Source organism: Lycorma delicatula, chromosome 2 (genome assembly GCF_047948215.1).
Source record: "Lycorma delicatula isolate Av1 chromosome 2, ASM4794821v1, whole genome shotgun sequence".
NCBI classification, from domain to species: Eukaryota; Metazoa; Arthropoda; class Insecta; order Hemiptera; family Fulgoridae; genus Lycorma; species Lycorma delicatula.
Genome location: NC_134456.1, coordinates 41,253,258 through 41,273,350, shown reverse-complemented (window position 1 = coordinate 41,273,350; position 20,093 = coordinate 41,253,258). Strand labels below are relative to the sequence as shown.

Below are 20,093 nucleotides of genomic sequence, written 5' to 3'. Positions count from 1 at the left end.
AATAAAATTATTCTGTAAAAGGCTATTATAGAGTTAATGAGATACTTAATAACCAGTAAAACATAAATCTAGAAAAAAATACATCCAGTGGTTGGGAACCAGTATGTTGATCCAATTTAGTTTTTTGTTGAAGCTAAAAATCAAGGATTCTTCTAGCCATAAATAACTTGTTTTACTGTGACAGAGTTCAGTTATAAGACACATTGTATTCTAAGTAAAACACAAATTATGGAAAAGTAAAATACACAAAGAAAATAGCAAATTTTGTAAGTTGTATCACCAACTTTATAATTGCAAGAATAAATAATTGAGAAATTTAACTGTATCAGGGTGCAGAGAGTAATTTTTTAAATGTTACAGTGATATCCTTTTTTGAACCAGAAAACAATACAAATTGCAATAGGTTTTATATCAAATTCAAAATTATAATACATCAAAACAAAGAAAAAAAGAACCACAAAAAGTTAAAAATAATTTTAATACAATATAAATACATATAAGAATTAACAATAATTAATAAGCTAACAGTTATTCACACAAATCTTCAGCAACAAAATAATAATAATAAATACAAATTTAAATACATTTAAGGAAAGATAAATGAAGTGCATAAATAGTTTATCTATATACATTCATACACATTGCATCATTCATTCAGTAATATAATAATACAAACATTCAGAATTACAACTCAGATAAAATATCACATTTATCATGCAATCCAATACAAACAGATCACTAAAATAAAGTAATAAAAATACTATCATAATTGAAATATTATCACAATTTTTTTTTTTTATTATGACAAAGAATATATAACTGAATCTGTAATGACTGAAATAAATTACACACTTAGCTTTTAACTGTTACACTGAAGTTTAACATTTGTTATTAAAATTCAACTGGATTAATAATATCACTGTTAATAGTAAATCTGATTACTTGTGCACTAGAGAAAGAATGTTTTTTTAAAGAATAAGAGAAAATGTTCTTCACTTTCTCAGACAAAACTAAATTTAAAAAGAATAATGGTGCAATATCAACAACAATGATAATAAGTTACTGTAACAAGAACTATAATAAGGAATAATTTAACAAAATATTAAGCAATAAAATAATATTAAGTTTTGAGTGAAATAAAATAAATCATGTTTTTCAAAAGAAAAACAAAAATAAATGATACTATTGTGAAATATTCATGATTAAAACATGATTGTTGAAAAGGTAGATTTATAGATAAAATTTTATTAGCATAAAATGTTGTTTCTCTCATTTATTTATAAACCTAACTTTCCAATAACAATGTTTTTAATACTTCTGAAAAAAAAAAATTATAGGACCAAATTGGATTTCAAAAAAGAATAGTAGATGAAAAATCACTGTTAAATAAACAAGAAAGAGCTAGCCACATAATAGGAATATGTAAGGTAACAATACAAGGAGAAAGTTATCAGATGACATTATAGAGGTTGAAAAAGAAATTTATGAGTATAGGAAGAAAATTATTATATGATCAACTTGATAGAGCTATAAAAAAATTTAACAGAAATAAGGCAATACAAACAATGATACAACATTAGAAACAGTCCTGTTTAGAAGAAGCAGAGTTAAACAGACTATAAACTAATACATACAATTTATAAAACTGGTTACCAAAGATTGAAAAAAGTAACAAAAAAAGTACCAGACTAGCAAGCATAACTTGTGAGGATAGAAATTCCTCAAAAGGACAGTTTGCAGGCAAATAGAATAGGTAATATATATTCCACCGAACATATATTACATGAGAAGAGAATATCCAATTCTGGCCCTCAAACTAAAAGAAGGCGGATTTAAGAAGACAAAGAAGAGTCACCTCAATGATCTTTATAGATTTGAAGAAAGCAATTTGGTGACATAGAATGGAATAAAATATTTAATATTTTAAGAAAAATTGTTGGATTATTATAGAAAGCGTCATTTACTCTGTTCAAAAATTAAGTCACAAATAGAATAAAAAATGAAGAAAAGCAAGCCTTAATTCAGAAACTGAAAGACAATGTGATAGTACAGTAACATGTATCAAATTGACAATTAGATAAAAGATCTAATAGTATCCAATAAACTAAATCGATATCCAAAGAGAAAAAACAATAATTTTAAGATACACCGATCTCAGAAACTGAATAAATACAAAATAGCATGAATTTATTATTAGACAGAAATTGTTAGATAATAAATAAAGGTAAAAGAAAAGTAAAGAATTGAGAAAGAACAGAGGAAAGCATTACTAAAAATTATACGTAAAATTTTAGAGTAATAACCTGTGATCATAAATCTAGCCCTTCCATTTTTGATTTTTTGTACAAGTATAATCCTTAGAATTTAAATTTAACACAAGGGAGTGAAGAACTCCTATGATCATGGATGTGCCACACATATAAAGCAGTATGTATATAGTAATCAGCAGTGAAACCAAAAAAAGTAAATCACCTTTCTAGAAAGGTGATTTACTTTTTTTGAAAGGAAAATCCTAACAATAGGTGCTGATAACTATACCATTTTATTAATTATATTCTGTTATCAATAAGGGTTAATGACAACATTTAATATATACCATACTCAATTAATGAGATAAAGACTGAAGAAATATCAATAATATCAAAGTAATATGAAATAAACTTAAGATATATTTGTGAAATAAATCATTTAAGTTAATGAATGATGGAATCATAATACTTACACAATTGAACATAATAATTTCACTAAAATAAAATGTTTTATAGAAAACGATGTAACTAAATAAAAAACATATGTGTAACAGAAAAATATACTCATAATAAAAATAAAAAATACACAATAAATCTATATACTATATAATCATTTTTAAAAGATATTAATAAATTTTTTTTAAATATTTACATTCCTTGAATAATATAACATCTGAAACTTTTTAATACATTTTAAATTATGTTAAGGTTAAACAAAATAAAATTTTGCTATATAGCAATGCATAAGCTATAGATTGCTATATCTAAGATAGATTGTTTTGAAAAGTTATTAATTTACCACAGTTTATTAGCAGTAAAAATATGCGCTAGCCAAGGATTAAAGCGAAAAGGCAAGTTCCTTCTCTCTCAAAACATATAAAGGTGAAGTGTATTCACACAACAAAAATAACAAAATGAATGTAGTTTACTAAGGAAGAGTAATATAAATTTATTTTTGTACTCTCCCATAATTTATTTTTGATTCAACAAGCAAAAAAATTCACAACTGACTTGATGCTAACATAAACTAAAACACTGGTGTTTTCAGATTCATGTAGTAAAAATTTAACTTTGTTTTGAAAAATTAATACAATAATAGTACAACCAGTTTATGTTTTGCAAAACTTAAGTTATCTTTATTCATAACTCATTAGCTGCAACTTTTCGCCAACTAACTGTACAGAAATACAGGAGATATCAAGAACTCTATTTTTATATTTTCATCTACAGATACTTACTTAGATGAATTTCAAGATAAAAATAAGTAATCTTCAATTCTGACTATAACTATTTAGGCACATTAATCCAATAACTCTTACAATAACAGAAATTAAACAAAAAAATGATTTTAAAAAGAACAAGTACAAAAAACCTTTTGGTTACAAACTAAGATATTTTCACCATAGAAGCAGTAAACTCAATTTTCTTTCTGGTTGGTAGTACTACAGATTTTTTGAAGGTGAACTTTGCCAACTAATAGTACAATAGTTAAGTTTGAAATTCTATCAATAAATCTTACAGAAATATTCTTAAATATATATTTATTGTTTTAACATAAATGAAGTTTTTTTTTACAAGCAAATACACACATAGTCAAAATCAAGAAAAGTATATTTACTGACAATTTTCACAGACTAGTGATGTTGATTTTCATTCGCCTACATTTTTATAATTTACTTTTTTATTCACCCTTTGATTTCAATTTTAAACATAAAATTTTTTATTCAACTATTCTGAATATTTAATAAAATGGTTTTCTAAATCCTTATAAAAGTTATCCCTTACACAGGTGAAATCTTTTCTTTTATCTATTTTAGGACATTTGATGGTATATCCATAGTCAAGGGTGAATGCATTTTTTGAATTAAAAGTTTACAATATGAAGTACAAATTGTTGGGTGAGGCAGAAAAACCTGATGATGTATTTAGAATAATATAAAGCAAATGTTATCAATTTTAGTTCACACTTTATCACAGTCAGTTTCCAAGATTTTTCATAAGTCACATATTGTAAGATAGGTGAACAGGAAGGCAAGGTGATGTCTCCATGTGTGAAAAGTAAACATTCTGAAAACATTTTCCACAAAATTTCCTAACTCTAGCTATGTGGACAGTTGCCTCATCCTGCTAGAACCACAGTTTGGCTCAGTTTATGCACCTTCTGTGAAGTTCTGAAGCATCAAAGACTACCGTCCTGCATACACTACAATTATCTGACAATCTTCTCCAAAGAAATATGGGCCCAATACCCCAAACTTTGTCATCTTACCGTATACTGTGATCCGTTGCATATGAAGTAAACACTCATGAAACTGTCTTGGATTTGCATCAGACCAATAATGGAAGTTTTATACACATCCCAATATGTAGAAATGGGCATCATCACTCATGAGGATTACTATGTTTTTGTAATCATTCCCAAAATCATCATTACAAAAACTTAGCATTTTCTTGATCATAAGGTGTCAATTCTTGACCAATCATCAAGGTTGGAAATTCAAGTCAATATACAGTATTCTTCTAACAGTTCAACCGAGAATGTTCAAAGTGGAGGAATTTGACATGCTGAATGCTACCTTCAATAACCTCCCTTTATGGTTCAATGTTCTCTGGTAGTGAAGGATATTGGACTGCCTTTCATATGAAACATGGATCATTGAGATCAATCTTTTGTATAGATCTCAGCCTTCCCGATGGTTTTCTTTCTGGCGCTGATGCTGACCTCTAGAAATTCTCCACTCGCAATATGATTATGTTATGAGAAGGCACAGGACCATGACAGCCAACAATGAAATGTTGATGAAGAATTCTCAGTATAAGCAAAACATAATCGTAGTTCTTGAAAAACATTTCCACAGCGAAAGTACAGTTTACAAAGTTCCACAGCTCCATGGTGTCTTAAATGATAGCTAATGAACAGTGGAGTCACCACTCCTTCATGATCCTCACTATGTGTACCAATCAAAAATTTTCCCACAGTGTATGAAGTCAAGAATAAAATTGTAATTTATGTTTTAAAATATGCAGATAGTTAGATACATTTTAATAAATACATTATATGAAGTCTCCTATGATAGATAGTTCAAGAGATTATGATAAGTGAAATTTGTAAAACATGAAAAAAACAGCAAACCTTATCTAGATTATAATCCAGAAACTTTCAAATTAAAGGCAAGAGAAGGTACCAGTCCACCAGATAGGTAAACGATTAGTGAACGTTTATAGTTTTAAATTAAAGTTAACTATTGTCTTTAGTTTAATTGTTTATTAACAATAAATGAATAACTGCAATAATTTAGATATCCTTGAAATTAGATTGAATCTTGGTAAATAAAATATATAATAGTACGACTTTTTTCATGTGTGGTCAAGTAAACAATTGAAAACATATTTTTGTAATATAAAAACATCTAAAACTGTATCAATTTATGCTAATTAATAAAAAAAATTATGTTAAGAATTTTCTAAAATGTATTGTGGTGGCTTTATTTTAAATAAAATAAAATAAAATAAAATTCACAGAATAAAATGAAATTATTATTCTATGAGAAGTGGTACTAAAAACAATATTTGGCAATTTTATCAGACAAGGATGTTATATGTGGAGCCCATGTTTCATCCAATCCACAAATAATTTCTCAGAAGATTGTACAGTCTTCTGAGGAATTATTTGTTGATTGTGGATTATTTGTAGTCTGAGCTGCAACAGGAAAAGGGAACAATATTACTGAAACAAGCTGTTACCATGAGATCTATTCCTTTCCCCATTCATCTACTGAACAACTGCTAATAATAATAAACCAGAATCTGAGACGGTATTATTAGAAGAATCAGTAAGCAAAATATAACAGCAACAAAAGTATTCACCTCTAATTAAAAGTAACATCTTTAATGAAATTTTGAACAATTTGTTGTATTCCTATATTTTTATTAAATACAAATTTTTAAACTTTAATTAGTAAATCAAAAAAGACATAGGAGTGTTCTATGACTATGCTTACTTAAACAAACAATGGTCAGTGTGATACTGTACTATTAACTAACACAGCCATGCAAAATTGTTTCCCTGAAAAATAGTAGAAACAGAATTGATGGAGCATCCACTTCTACACACCAGCCAGTTCAGCCAATCAGTGCAGCAGTCCAGTCTTCTGCCCACCAGCAGACATAATAATAATCAGGTAGGAAAAGTAGCTATGTTTAAACACTATGAATCAGTGGTTGCTAAATGTGGTTCTATTTTTTTTTCAATTCAAAACTAATGCATTGATAAGTATACATATTTTTTCTTATTTCATGATTTCAAAATCCTCATGTAATTAAGATAATAAAGATTATATTTTCTTGTAATTAAGATAATGATTTTAATTAAAATACCAATACTATGAAAAACAATTTTAACAGCTTCAAAACATTTAATAATTTTCCGTATCATCCTAAATACTACAGAAAATAACAAGTGGGAATAAAGTAAGCTTGATCTGTTAAAATCAAGGCAGGACTAAAATGTATTTTAAAATCACAGTTAGTAATTTTCTTTTGTGTACTACTATTTATATTCAAAAAAATCTGTTTACTGATGGTTTTTTTTTTTGATAATTTTTCCTGCAGTTAAATAAATAATTTACTGTGGAAGAAATGTCTCCTCAACATGAAGGGAGTTATTTCCCTTCTTCTCTAAAATAAAATGAGTATCTAACATTATCATGTTCAAATATCAAAATATTTTTTATAATGTTTACCGTATACAAACAAAAAAAAAAAGCTACGTTCTCTTTTATTCAGGACCTATCCTGAAAACTACATAATAAAAAAAACTCTTTTATCTAAATAAAAAAGTAACTAAAAAATATACTTCAATAACATCAAAAGTGCAGTGATAATTGCATACATGTTTCAACAGTCACAAAACAGAAACATTTATTGAATTTTTATACTGTACACAAAGTAAAATACAAAATTATTGGGTTTCTTATTTTTAATAAAATTTCATTTCCACAGGAAAAATATTGTACAGAAAATGTCTGCAACTTAAAAAATTCTATAAAAAAAAAATCCATATTTTACACGCACACAGCATACAGATAAAAGAAGACATTCTGAACCATTCACAAAACAGGCAAAGTAATTCACAATAAGATTAAAAAAAAAACTATAATCTCTTTTTGCATAGTAATTACGGTCAAGGAATAGAGACCAAATTTTTAATTATGCCAAATTTCATCAAGTTTTTCCACTTTTCAAAAGTCAAGCAAATTGCATATTGATTTTTTAAATACGTTTTTTAGCTATGTGTTCAGTAACGCATATTCAAAAATTATTACTTTTTTTGCTTAACTTAGAACTTTGTAACCACTAGAAATCAAAATATCATAAAGTAATTTACTTGGCGTTTGAACTAGTCATTGCTGAAAGATAGATTTTTATTTTCATCAAACAGATAATAGCAACAAATGACTATACTGTACACTCACAAAAATATGAATTTTTGTCAAAATTACTCAACACGTACAACAGATCTACCTATATGCTACATAAAACACTTCTGAATTTGAATTTTCTATTTCCTGAAGAAAATATCTAATACAATAAAGCTTTACTACTGAAGATAACTGGACACAATAAGAGATAATGATGAGAATAAAGTGCCTACTTATAGCAATCTGCTGAATATACATTGACAACATAGTAAATAATAAGTAACAAATCTAATTCAGGGACCAGAATTCTGGAAGAAAAGATAAAATGTCAATAACCAAAGCCAATTTACTAAATAATCATTGGTACGATAACCAGAGTTAAACAACACTAGACACAGTTTTTCTATAGCTACATAAAAAATATATTTAAAAAAAAAATAGCAAAACATCAAGAAATAAAAACTTGCCTGTTGCAAAGTATTAAAAAAAACAAGGGAAAATTCAAGATTTATTAAGTCTACCAGCTCACTTTAACAACATGTTCTACATATTAAGAAAAATAATAGATTAAATAAACTCAAAATTTTAATAAATTAATTTTTAAGTCTTTCTTCAATTTTCATAAGGTAAGCATGAGGAACATATCTCTAGAATTAGAACTAGTAGTAACTATTTTTTGTTAATTAACCAATAAAAAGTGGTTCTATTATTTTCTACCAAGCAGGTTCATCCACTCCATCAATACTAAGGCAGACATACAGGAAAAGAGAAAGGAAAAATCATACTCTTATGAAAAAACAAATGCCTCTAATGCAATATTTAAACTGGGCTACAGAAATACACTAATATGAAAATAATATCGCATTATATTTAGACTGGTTACTTTTAAACAGAAGGCACTCCACTTATGGGGAATGGTTTAAAATTCTAAGTCTAACAGCAGTGAAATAGGCTTATATTTTTATTTATTTAATAGTCATATTATTTAATTTCAATAGTAAATCCTAAGAGTGGAAGAAATCATACAGATGTTAAAACCGAGACTATCATGGTAATATCAAAATTGTGACATCTATAAACAGCTGTTTATTTATAATATTCTGTGTATTGGAGTGTTCTACATGATACAACAACACATTACTAATTTCCTTTTTTGAACAGTTTTGTAAAAATGGAAATTTCTTTCATGTATTTGAAAATAACTAATAAACTGGTACTGCATGGTAATGTTTACCTTCTGTGAAATGCTATTGCATTACTTTATACTTCATTTTGGTACCATTTTGATGTATAGTTTTGCATATTTTGGGTATAATTGAATATATTTTAGTCAAGTGTGGCACTATTGGGCACAAAAATTAACTGAGAATAATTCTAATCATGATAACAAGAAAAAAAAATTAATTAAACTAATGTTGCTCATGCACTACATCATATCAGTAACGTTTTCTTGAGCAAGGTAACAGACTTTCATTTTTAAATTAATCTACTTAAAACAAGGAATAATTTTACATAATAAATAAATTACTTTCAGTAACCCCACCCATTAAGCAGTCAAGGAAAAAAACAGCAATATTTTTAACGCATAAAATTACTTTTGTTTTATGAAAGATGAAAAACAGAATTTTGTCACTTTTAAAAATAAACTTGAGTAACATAACATGTTACTTAAAGTAACATAACAAAAATAATGATCAAATTTGAAGTCGTACCATTGCCCTAAATGGATTAAAACTAAATAAGATTGATCAATAGAAGATAAAAATGAGAAACAGAAAAAACCTAGATAAATAGAAGTATAAGTTTTCAACTCTGAAAAAATATAATAATTTCTTAAACATTACAATCTGAAAAGGCAGGAACTTTATAATATACAGATTAGCAAATGGCAAAACAACAAACTCACAGTTTTACCAATTTGAGAATCCTTAAAAGGGATGCAGAAGAAAAAGCAATATATTTTCATTTCATAAAACAACTAAAATACTTTATTTTAAAACTAAATCAATCAATCTCCCTGGGTAATGCTATAAAAATATATATTTTTATCAGTCAAATGTAAAAAAATTATTATTCATTTATATTTTCTGTGATAAGTATATGCCAATGACCAATTTAACTACCCTATTATTGCATTTTTATAAGAAATGAATTCTCCACCATACAAAAAACTGTTAATCTGATTAGGATTTGAACCCTCCAACCTTCTAGATGAAAAGCCATAGTGATCAGTTATGTAGCAACCTCTTTATATTTTATGAATTACGTTTGCACAATAGACAAATCACCAGTTTACTCATCCTTTTCTTAAAAACATATACAAATCATACTGTGAAGAAAACAATACGTAAATCATAAACTACTTAAATATGTTACTTCAAAAATAAATATTGACTGTGGAGATAAAGGTGTACTTTTGATATAATGTTTTAATGTTGATATAAAAATTTTTTCCTAATATTTTAAAAATATCAATGAAACACAAGGCTAAATATAACTGTTATCATAGTAAATTTTATCGTGTACAATTAATGTATGGTAAACAAGAAAACGTAAAACTATATATGGGAAATTAACAAATTAGAATAAAAAATTAAAACTGTTTCATTTTGAAGAAAACTTAATACAAATAAAATCTTAATCATACAAAAATTCTAGTACACTGCAACTTCTGTAAAAGGCACTTTTAATGCTAATATTAACCTTTTAACAATCTTCATCAAGATTAACTACTATCATGCATTAATTTTTAATCAAAATTGGTTACGACAATATTTTATTTAGATGCAAGTTAACAACCAGCATTACGTTTTACCTTTCAGCAATAACAAATTCAATTCATAATGTTCAGTCAGTCTTTCATAATGTTATAATCCCAAAACAGATAAAAGACTGTTCTTTAGTAAACACAAATGCATATTCATAGTTTACACTACCATATTAATTATATTCAAATAATGAATAATTTACAATAAATCAATGAAATAGGAGTACGTGTATTTCAATAAATAATTTGTAAAGAATTGAAATTCATGAGAACATACTTACAAAAAAGTACTGTCGCACAAGTAAACAAAATACTATTGTCACACAACAAAAACATACTATTAATAAATACCTGGTTTACATAATTCATAATATCTCCAAAACTGCTTGTATAAATTTTAATAAATATTCTAACAAAATATTATTATAATATATATTATATTCCTTTAAATCCATTTGAATAGATTTATAAGTTTTACTTCAATAAATACAAACACTGTAAGATATAAACAAAGTTCAATTACTAATTTTCATACCATCTATATAATCTGGCTTTATGATTCCACCTTAATCAATAAACTTTTAAAAAAACAACATATAAGGAATAACATATTTTTTTCTATTCTAACAATGCAAGGAATGCAACACTATTTAGTTTATAAACTCATATAAGAACAATTACTGATTAGATCTAGAATAAAAACAAGTAAAAACAAGATTTAATAAAACTCCCTGGTACCTAAAATAGAGGAAACTTTTTTAATGAATTTATCAAATTAAATATTACAAACATATTTAATCGTATGACCATTTGTGAAAGTCTTTGGTAGAAAGTTCATAGAATTCTTATTTGATATCAAAAAACTTGGGAGTGTAAACTATGAACATAAAAAACACAGCTAAAACACTAACAATTAGTTTGAACAACTTATACATATAATTCACTGTCTCTTAGTAAATCGTTCATTTCACTTCAAACAATTAATTCTATATTAATTATAGACAAATATACATATTCATTTTAAGTATGTTAATTATAACATTTTAAAATAAAAAAAAAAAAAACGTTCAGCACAATAATTAATCTTAAAGTACCACATAAATATCCATATAATACAGCTCAGTCGATTTTAACAGCAGCATATATTTTGGTCAAAAAGACATATGCTGCAAAGAAACCAATAGTGCCTGTTAACAACCAAAATGTGAAAACCATGATAGCTGTATAACCAAAGTAAAGAAGAGTGGGAATGAATTCTGTTATTTCCAGTTTAGTCAAAAAATAAAACACAGAATATGCAAACACATAAACAGCTGATCCTCCAGAAATTATTAGAGATCGCCACCACCAATGGTAATCCTGTAACATTAAAATTAAAAATTGTCTTATAAAAAAAAAATAATAATAACCAAGCAACTTAAACAACACTTCAAAATTTAAATAAAATTATAATATAAATCAGAATAACAAATATTTCTTAAATTTATTTGGATGATGTCCATAACTTTTAAGAGTACATTTTAAGATATGTTACACCAATACTCCATACTCAGATTAATATGCTGTAAGACCTGTTGTAGTTAAGTACTAAAACCCAAGGTAGTAGAGTAAACCATACATGTAACAACATATGATAGAGATCCCACTTAACTGAGATAACAAGAGGAGGAAGGAAGGAAGTTGGCTTAGATATCAGCAACCTTCAACCAGAGAACTCTATAAATCTCAAAAAACACAGGTGAGACTAGGGAAAACTCACAATTAACAAATGTAACATAAGAAAGTTTATTTTGGTCTTATGCATCTGGATCAAATGAATTTTTTTCCTCATTACAATCAACTACCGTATTGAGGATATAAGATGTAACAAATGAGAAGTTAAACAATCAGCACTGAATAGAAAGGGTAAGAGCATCAAAATAAAAATAAATTCTAAAATGTTTATATATAAACAAAATGTATATATATATATATATATAAATATATAAATATATATGTATAAAAGTATACATAAATAAAATGTTTATATAGTCAACTTCTTACAATCAACATTGCAGATAAATTAGATAAAACATTTTGTTTAGCAGACAAAAGTGAAATTGTTTCAAAGCCAATTTATTATAATTTTTTTTTTTTACATTAAGAATATAATAAACACAAAAATAAGTTGTGTAAGATGTGATTACATATAATACGTGGGGGGGGGGGTAGGAATGTAAGGAGGAATGTAAAGCAAAATCAGAATCAGAGCTACAAAAAGTGTCATTTTACCTAGCCACTGTAACTGTCGACCTACAAAATAAGGCAGAAACACAATGAAGGAAGAATCAAAGTAACACAGATACTCTAAGAAATCTACACAGTAGATTTACTCTGGTAACAGTATTACTGTAACATACAAATTATGGATAAGTTATTAGGCTGTACTGATAACGAACAGAGTTACAAAATAAAATGTCTATTTCTCAAGATCTTTTCTTGTTATCGGAACTAAAAGAAAAGTCAGATAAGTAACATATTACTTTTTCAAGTAATATGTTAATTAACTGACTTAAAGTAATATGATGTTTTAAGTAATATGTTTGCTTTGGAAGAAAAATGACTAAATTAAAATTGATTTTTGTAATTATACAATTTTTATATTTTTGTTGACAAAAATGTGAAAAAGATCTAAGTTTAATTTTATTATGAACTATTTTTTATTTACCTATTTTGTTTTAATATTTTGAATTCATTTTCGTAGTATGAAAGTTAAGCTTTACTATCAATTCTTATATTTGATTTTTTTAATTAAATGAATTTAAACCTGCATTACACATGCTACACTAGGTATTACATTGTTTTTATATTTTTATAATTATTACTGCATTCATTACTGGAATGTTCTGGACTCCTTCTGATGTCCTTACTACTTTGTCAGTTTGCTGTTGTTTGTCTAATTAAAAAAATATTGTTTTACAAAATTCTTTTTAATTTATTGTTATTGGTTATTGTTTTTTTTTAAATTTTGTTTATTGTTATATAAAAATTCATGTACACTATTATTTAACTTACCATCATCTTCCTACACATTGCATTTGATATTTAAGGGAATTCCCAACTGAAAATCATGAAAAATCAGAAATTTTTTATTTTTGTGTATAATTACTTATTACATTTTTATACACTGGAAAAATACAACAGAAACAAAATGAAATGGGTAGAATAATTATTAAAGTTGATAATAGTATTGATTTTTTCACCAATTTATTATTTTTTGAATTTTATAAAAAACAATAAAATAAAAGGTTATCGTTTTTGTTATATTTACTTTCTGTCTTTTTTTAACACCATTATTAAGATGTATTTTATAAAAAGATAAAATAATTAAAAAAATACAATATTTAATTTATCTAAGCAGCTGGTTTTATTCTCATCTAACTGCCTGTGTAAGGCTATGTTAGGTGTTAGTAGTGCACTGTTTGTTTTCTTATTACTTTAATGTGATAGTTGGTTAAAAGTTCAGCGTGAACATCAATGGGAAGAGTAAGCTTTGTCAACAAATAACAGAAACAGTATAAGAAAAAGATATAACACAACAAATAAAAACTTAGAAAATGTATAAGTCACTGAAATTAAGATAATGTCAGGGACAATTAATAGTAGATTTGAAAGTAGTAGCATTCTAAATAACAATCATCACGTAGATCCAGGGCCTTCTACTAGAGAATGTGATACTCAAACTGGATTTGCTCTGTATGACAGTCATTGTCACAAGTAAATGTTGATTCTGATCAATCAACATCATCAGACCTGATAAAGCATGCTACATGCTTTAGTAGATTTGAAGACTCCAAGGTAAGTTCTACATTTCCATATAAGTAATGTTATTCAAGAAGTACTGATATAACAGTTCTAACTCTAAAAGGTTATGCTGATTTTCTAAAAATTTCTTGTTTATCAAGTGATGTGTAATCAACTTTTTGACACATTAGGTTATGCAACTGAAAATGAATCAACTAGAAAAATTTTTTAAATAAACCAAAGAGTGGTGCAGGCTTTTACATCAATGGGAAAAGGACACAGAGCAGTAGAAACTTTTAGTAAGTGCATGAAGATGAAAGCAATGCAAAATGAAATCTATAACAAACATATTTTTCATCTTCATAATGCTTATAAACAAAATATTCAAAATCACATGTGGTGTAGTTAGAAAAGGTTATGGAATGCTAGATAATGAAGGACTAATAATTGACATCACTATCAACTATAATGGAAGCTGGCAAAAACATGGCTTTATATCCAAATATGGTATTGGATGCTGTATTGAAGTTGTGAACAATCTTGTCATAGATTTTGAGTTATCAAAATACTGCTGCATATGTGAAAAAAATAAAACATAATTCAGTAATGACTCAGAAACAAATATAGTGTGGTATCAAAAGTTTGGGTTTCGTTATACTACATTACTGTCAGATGATGATGCTAAAACATTGCCACATTTGAACTCTTTAAAAATATATGGTAATACTGAAATACAAAAAGTTGAATGCCTGAATCATATACCCAAAAGACTGGGAACAAGCCTAAGGAAAATTATAAAAAAACAGTGTAGGGACCAATGCTCCAATGGGAGGAAGAACACATAAAAATTTGATGGAAATTGTCATAAAAAAATTAAACCACTTACTATCACAATTGGATTCAAAAAACATTGGTAAAGTTGATGACAAGAAAAAAAGGTGGCATATCTGCCATCCTTTCTCACTATTTACAGCCAAATCACAGAAGATATCCTGTAGGAGAGGATGATTCTTGGTGTTTTTTTCAAAGCGATATCAAGAAATGAATCCCTGAATTGCATAAATTAAAAACTTCTAACAGAGAAAGCTGCAAGTAGAATTTTATCTTTATTTCAAAGAGCAGCATCAGATTTTATATTCAAGAGATGCATGATTGGTAAAATGCAAAATGTCAACGAAGCATTACAAACTGTATCTGGACCAATGTCCAAAACTGAATTCAATTCAAAAGTAAGGTTAGAAACTGGTTTATAAGAAGCTGTATGCGAGTACAATATTGGATTTTTTAAAACCTAGCCACTTTTCAACAAGGTGCTGGGCATGAGTCCTGGAGTGAGTACAGATAAAATAGCACAAAATTTCATAAGAGATTACAAACTAAAGTAAATGTTCAAAATATGAAACCTACAGAAAAAATTTGAAAGTTCTTCAGCTGCAAGAACAAGAGAGAAGCAAAGAACAAGAAGGGCTGTCATATGAAGCAAGAGAATTTTAAAAACATAAACTAAAAACCTTCATAGAATTTACAGAGTACATATTTTGTAGTAAGGATTTCCATATATTCATATAACATAGTAATTTACAAAACAATGTTTTATCAAGTGTAGATATAGACAGTAAGTGCAAATATAAATTGTTAGTAGTAAATAAAAAAAAAAAGAAGTGATCTTGTACTGATCTACAATACAAGTAAAACTTGGATGCCATTTAACGAAGATTGGATTTTTCAGCTTTTCAAAGGTAAAATTTGATATATTTCAAAAACTATTTAAGATAGAACTTTGAAACTTTGCACTTATTTATAACATTATAATGAATGTTTTTCTGTATAATGGAGGTTTGTCACTTTTTAAGCATGAAAGGCCATTATTGTCTGTTCAAATTAAATTTAGATGGTCTATTTTTTTTATTAATTGTATGATTTGATGAAGAAGAAAGATATAACCATTAGGCATACTCACTTTTTTAGTACTTTTTAAGGTCTTTAAAATGAGCCCAAATGAATAAAATTTTGTTCATCAATTTTTACATTTTTATGATTTTTCTCCAAAAAAGTGGGAAAATAATAAAACCTGAGTCCAAATTTAGTGAATTAATATGTTTTTCAATGTATTAAACATGAAAATAGCATTAAAAAAGAAGTTGGAGACGAAATAAAAAAAAAATATTTTCAATAGGGAATCCCTTCAAGCAGCGATATTATTGATTACTTTCATTTTGCATGTAATTCATAACTAAGAATTTCTTTAATTACAACTTACAGAGAATAAATTTAGTTTTACATTAACACAAAGATAAGAGAAAAATTTATGAGAGTTGACATACCTCGCCACATAACTGAAAGTAAACCATCACTACTGATATCTGAGAACATGATATAACCAATATAATGAAGACAAGGAAAAGAAATCCAAACAGGTAGTAGAACTGGTTTTGCCAGATGGCAGTGAAAATGAAGAACAGTTCGATAAATACTGCTCCGAATGGAAGAACACCTGCCATTAATGTGCTGAAAGACAAAACATTTTTTAATTGGTAACTTAAATATGTATATAAACTAGAAAAACAAATTTAAATAAACATCCAATCAACATTACATAAATATTTTGGTAATGTACTAGATATTCAACAAAACTCTGGTAACTAAATCTCTACGTTAATACATAAATGACTTTAGTTGACCTAGTATAAGCAAGAATAAAACATCTATTTAAAATGTTTATTTCATTCACTCAACAATTTTCATTATATGTATATATATATAGATTATATATACACTACACACACAAATCACATACAAAATTAAAATTTCATATAAAAACGTTGCTTAACTAAAATCAACATGTTCATGAAGGCCTAAGTCCATCAGTCCTTTGAGTATACCGTTTAGCAGTTAAAACAGACATCTAACTTCATAACAAAATTCACAACCCTAAGTGCATACATGTATTACTTATACATGCATACACTGTAACAATGTATGACCAAATAAAAAATTTATTTTATTATGCGCCACTATAATAACTATCACAGTTATTTAATTGAATAAATAGGTAATAATATTTAAATATTAAAATTCTTAACTTTGAAATTTCTTCTTGATTTTAAAAATTTATTTTTAAAATAAATTACTTAAATAATGTCCTTGTTTATAAAATATATAAACAAAGGCAAAAAAATATATTCAGCGACTGATAACAATATTAAAAAATCTTATAAATTACTCATTATATAAATTACATAATAGTTAATATACAAAAAAAATTATATGTACATAGTGTTTATAAAAGAACTCCTGGTTTCAAGTATTATTTAAATTGCTTTACATTTAAAGTATTACTTACATGTATATATTCTGAAAGGGTAAATTCTGAAATTTTTTTTGGTGTTTAATGCACTTCGATATTTGCACCATTCATTGCCCTGCTTATGTCCAGACAGTAATCCAGCTCGTCCCATGTACTCGCTAGCCTGTCAGGTGTAATGGATGCTACGTCCTCTCTTGTAGGTGGTTGTTACAGATTTTCTCTGAATAAACAATGTTTTTCACATGCCCCCACAAAAAGAAATCCAGTGGGGGTCATATCTAGGCTGCTTGGTGGCCAAGCGAACAGTCTTCTTCTTCCAATCCACCTGTTTAAAACCAAATGTTTAATGCAACACAGACAAGATTGCTGTAATGTAGCGGAGTACCATCTAGCCAATTGAAAATTAACCCTTTTTCTTCTTCAATATCGTCAATGTATGGAAAGACATAAAGTTCGAGCATATCACAAAAAAATCCCCATTAATTGTGCTTTCTACAAAAATTAATAGTCCAAAAACACAGTCATTCAACAATCTGCACCAAACATTGACTTTAGGAGAGTCACGCTGATGTTCGGTAATTTCATGCGGTGGCTCTGTTCCCCAAATCCTGCAATTTATTTAGATAGTTACTGAACTATTAATGTAGAATTTCATCTCAACTGAAAACAGGTCATTTTTCAGTTAGTCCTCATTTTCATCAATGTTGTTAAGCATTAAAGCTTCAAACTCCAATATTTTCACTCTGTCATTGGGTTTGATTTCATGCAAAAGTTGTATCTTACACATAAATAGACTAAGCCTCTTACGCATCACTTTGTCGGTTGTAGTTTGGGTATTTCTAATTTTTTATTGTGCCTTGCTAATGACTTTTTTCAGGCTACATGTACAAGATGCTTGGATCCATTTCACATCTGTTTATATAGTAGGATGGCCTACCTGATGACTTCCCCTTTAAGAAACTGCCTGTTTCCTTAAACTGGAGTAAACTAGACCACTGGAGTAATGTTTTATTCATAGGCATGGCACTGCCATATTCACATCGATAATTATGTTGAACTCGAAACCAATCTTGTTTAGATAAGCCAAATCACACAATAAGCTTTCTACTGCAGTGTCATCATGACTGAGAGTGAGACTGCCGACCAGATATGCAGTGAAGGTCAGACAGTGGTGCCAATCGTGACAAATATTTGTGATAAAAAACTTAATAATATAATGAACACAAATATAAAAACAGGATGCTTTTAACCAATTCCATTATTTCATTACAATCTTTTGGAACCAAGAAGTTCTTTTATAAACAACCTGTATTATTCAAGCTAATAAATTATAGATTTAGACAACGTATACATTTTGTTTATTGTATAAACAATCAGTTTTCATAAAGTTACTAGTATATGTTCAGTTATCAACAGAAGAATAATCAGGTAATTAGTAGCAGAGTATACATTTTACAGATACAATTTGTACTTTTGTACAGGCAATTAGAAAAAGTATGTAATATTTTTACAGTGAAGACTAATCATATGAATTTGAATTTGTACAGATTTTAGGTATTAAACCTATAATAAAAATTATATTTGTCAAATTAAAAACATTTCTTAGAGTAAAATGTAGAGGTGTTTAGCATCTCACTCGTTGATATTAGATGATTTATTCTGGTGTTACTACAATCTAGTTCAACAGGTCTACTGTTATCGGTATTATAATTTATATACATTTTTAATTTAGAATTAAAATAAAATGCACTATTCCCTAATCATTTATCATGTTAGACATTACTTGTTTATTACTGTATTTTTATAGTTGTTTTTTAGTATGTATTTCTAAAAAGAAGTAAAATATTTAATATTTAAATACACTGTTAATTACTTCTAACATTGTATATAATTGAAAATGTACATTTACTGCCCCAAATGTAATAAAGGTGCATAATAAAATTTCTCTTTATTACATTTTATGTTAGTAAATGATCCTGTAAGTGTTTTATTAATTAGTGATAATTATTCCTAAGTCGATTTTTTTGTAATTTTACTCTGTATTCTATTTTATAAAAGCCTGTCTTATTATAAAATTTTTAAGGCAAAAATTGTTAGTTTTTATAATTACATTATTAACACAACAAGATTTTTAGTCTGATTAGTAGACCAATGTTGTCCATTTGGTAACAGAGTTGTATTTTGCTGTGCAGCATTTTATGGAATAATTGCAGAAGTCTGCTGAAAACTTGAGATTAAATACAAAACTCCAATAAAGGATAATAAAAATCATTTTTAATATTAAGAGAATTTAATTACAATTTTTCTAAAAAAATAACTAGAAAATTAAAAGATTATGAAACAATTTGCAATAAATGTAGGAAAATTATGCACCATTAAAATTAATTATTTATAAAAATTAATTAATTATTTACAATATTTGAACATAGTTTATGATTGAAAAAGTACATTTATTGTCTCAATGTATAATAAACGTACATTTATTGTCTTTAATCAATAAGTTTCTAAACAAACAAAGGCAAAAATAAGTATTCCTATATGCTCAGAATATTAAACAGAATAATTAC

At 26.9% G+C, this 20,093-nt stretch overlaps 1 protein-coding gene across 1 annotated transcript in view; it reads right to left on the bottom strand.

Annotated features, from left to right (window-relative positions):
* Positions 1-459: 459 nt before the first annotated feature.
* The window catches only part of TM9SF4 (transmembrane 9 superfamily protein member 4), a 49,369-nt gene continuing 29,735 nt past the window's right edge, over positions 460-20,093 (bottom strand). The window contains exons 9-10 of the mRNA XM_075355180.1: positions 16,544-16,727; positions 460-11,795 (exon numbers count right to left, since the gene is read on the bottom strand). Coding sequence (XP_075211295.1) covers positions 11,556-11,795; positions 16,544-16,727 — 424 coding nt within the window. The 3' untranslated portion in view covers positions 460-11,555. The remainder of the gene's footprint in view (positions 11,796-16,543; positions 16,728-20,093) is intronic.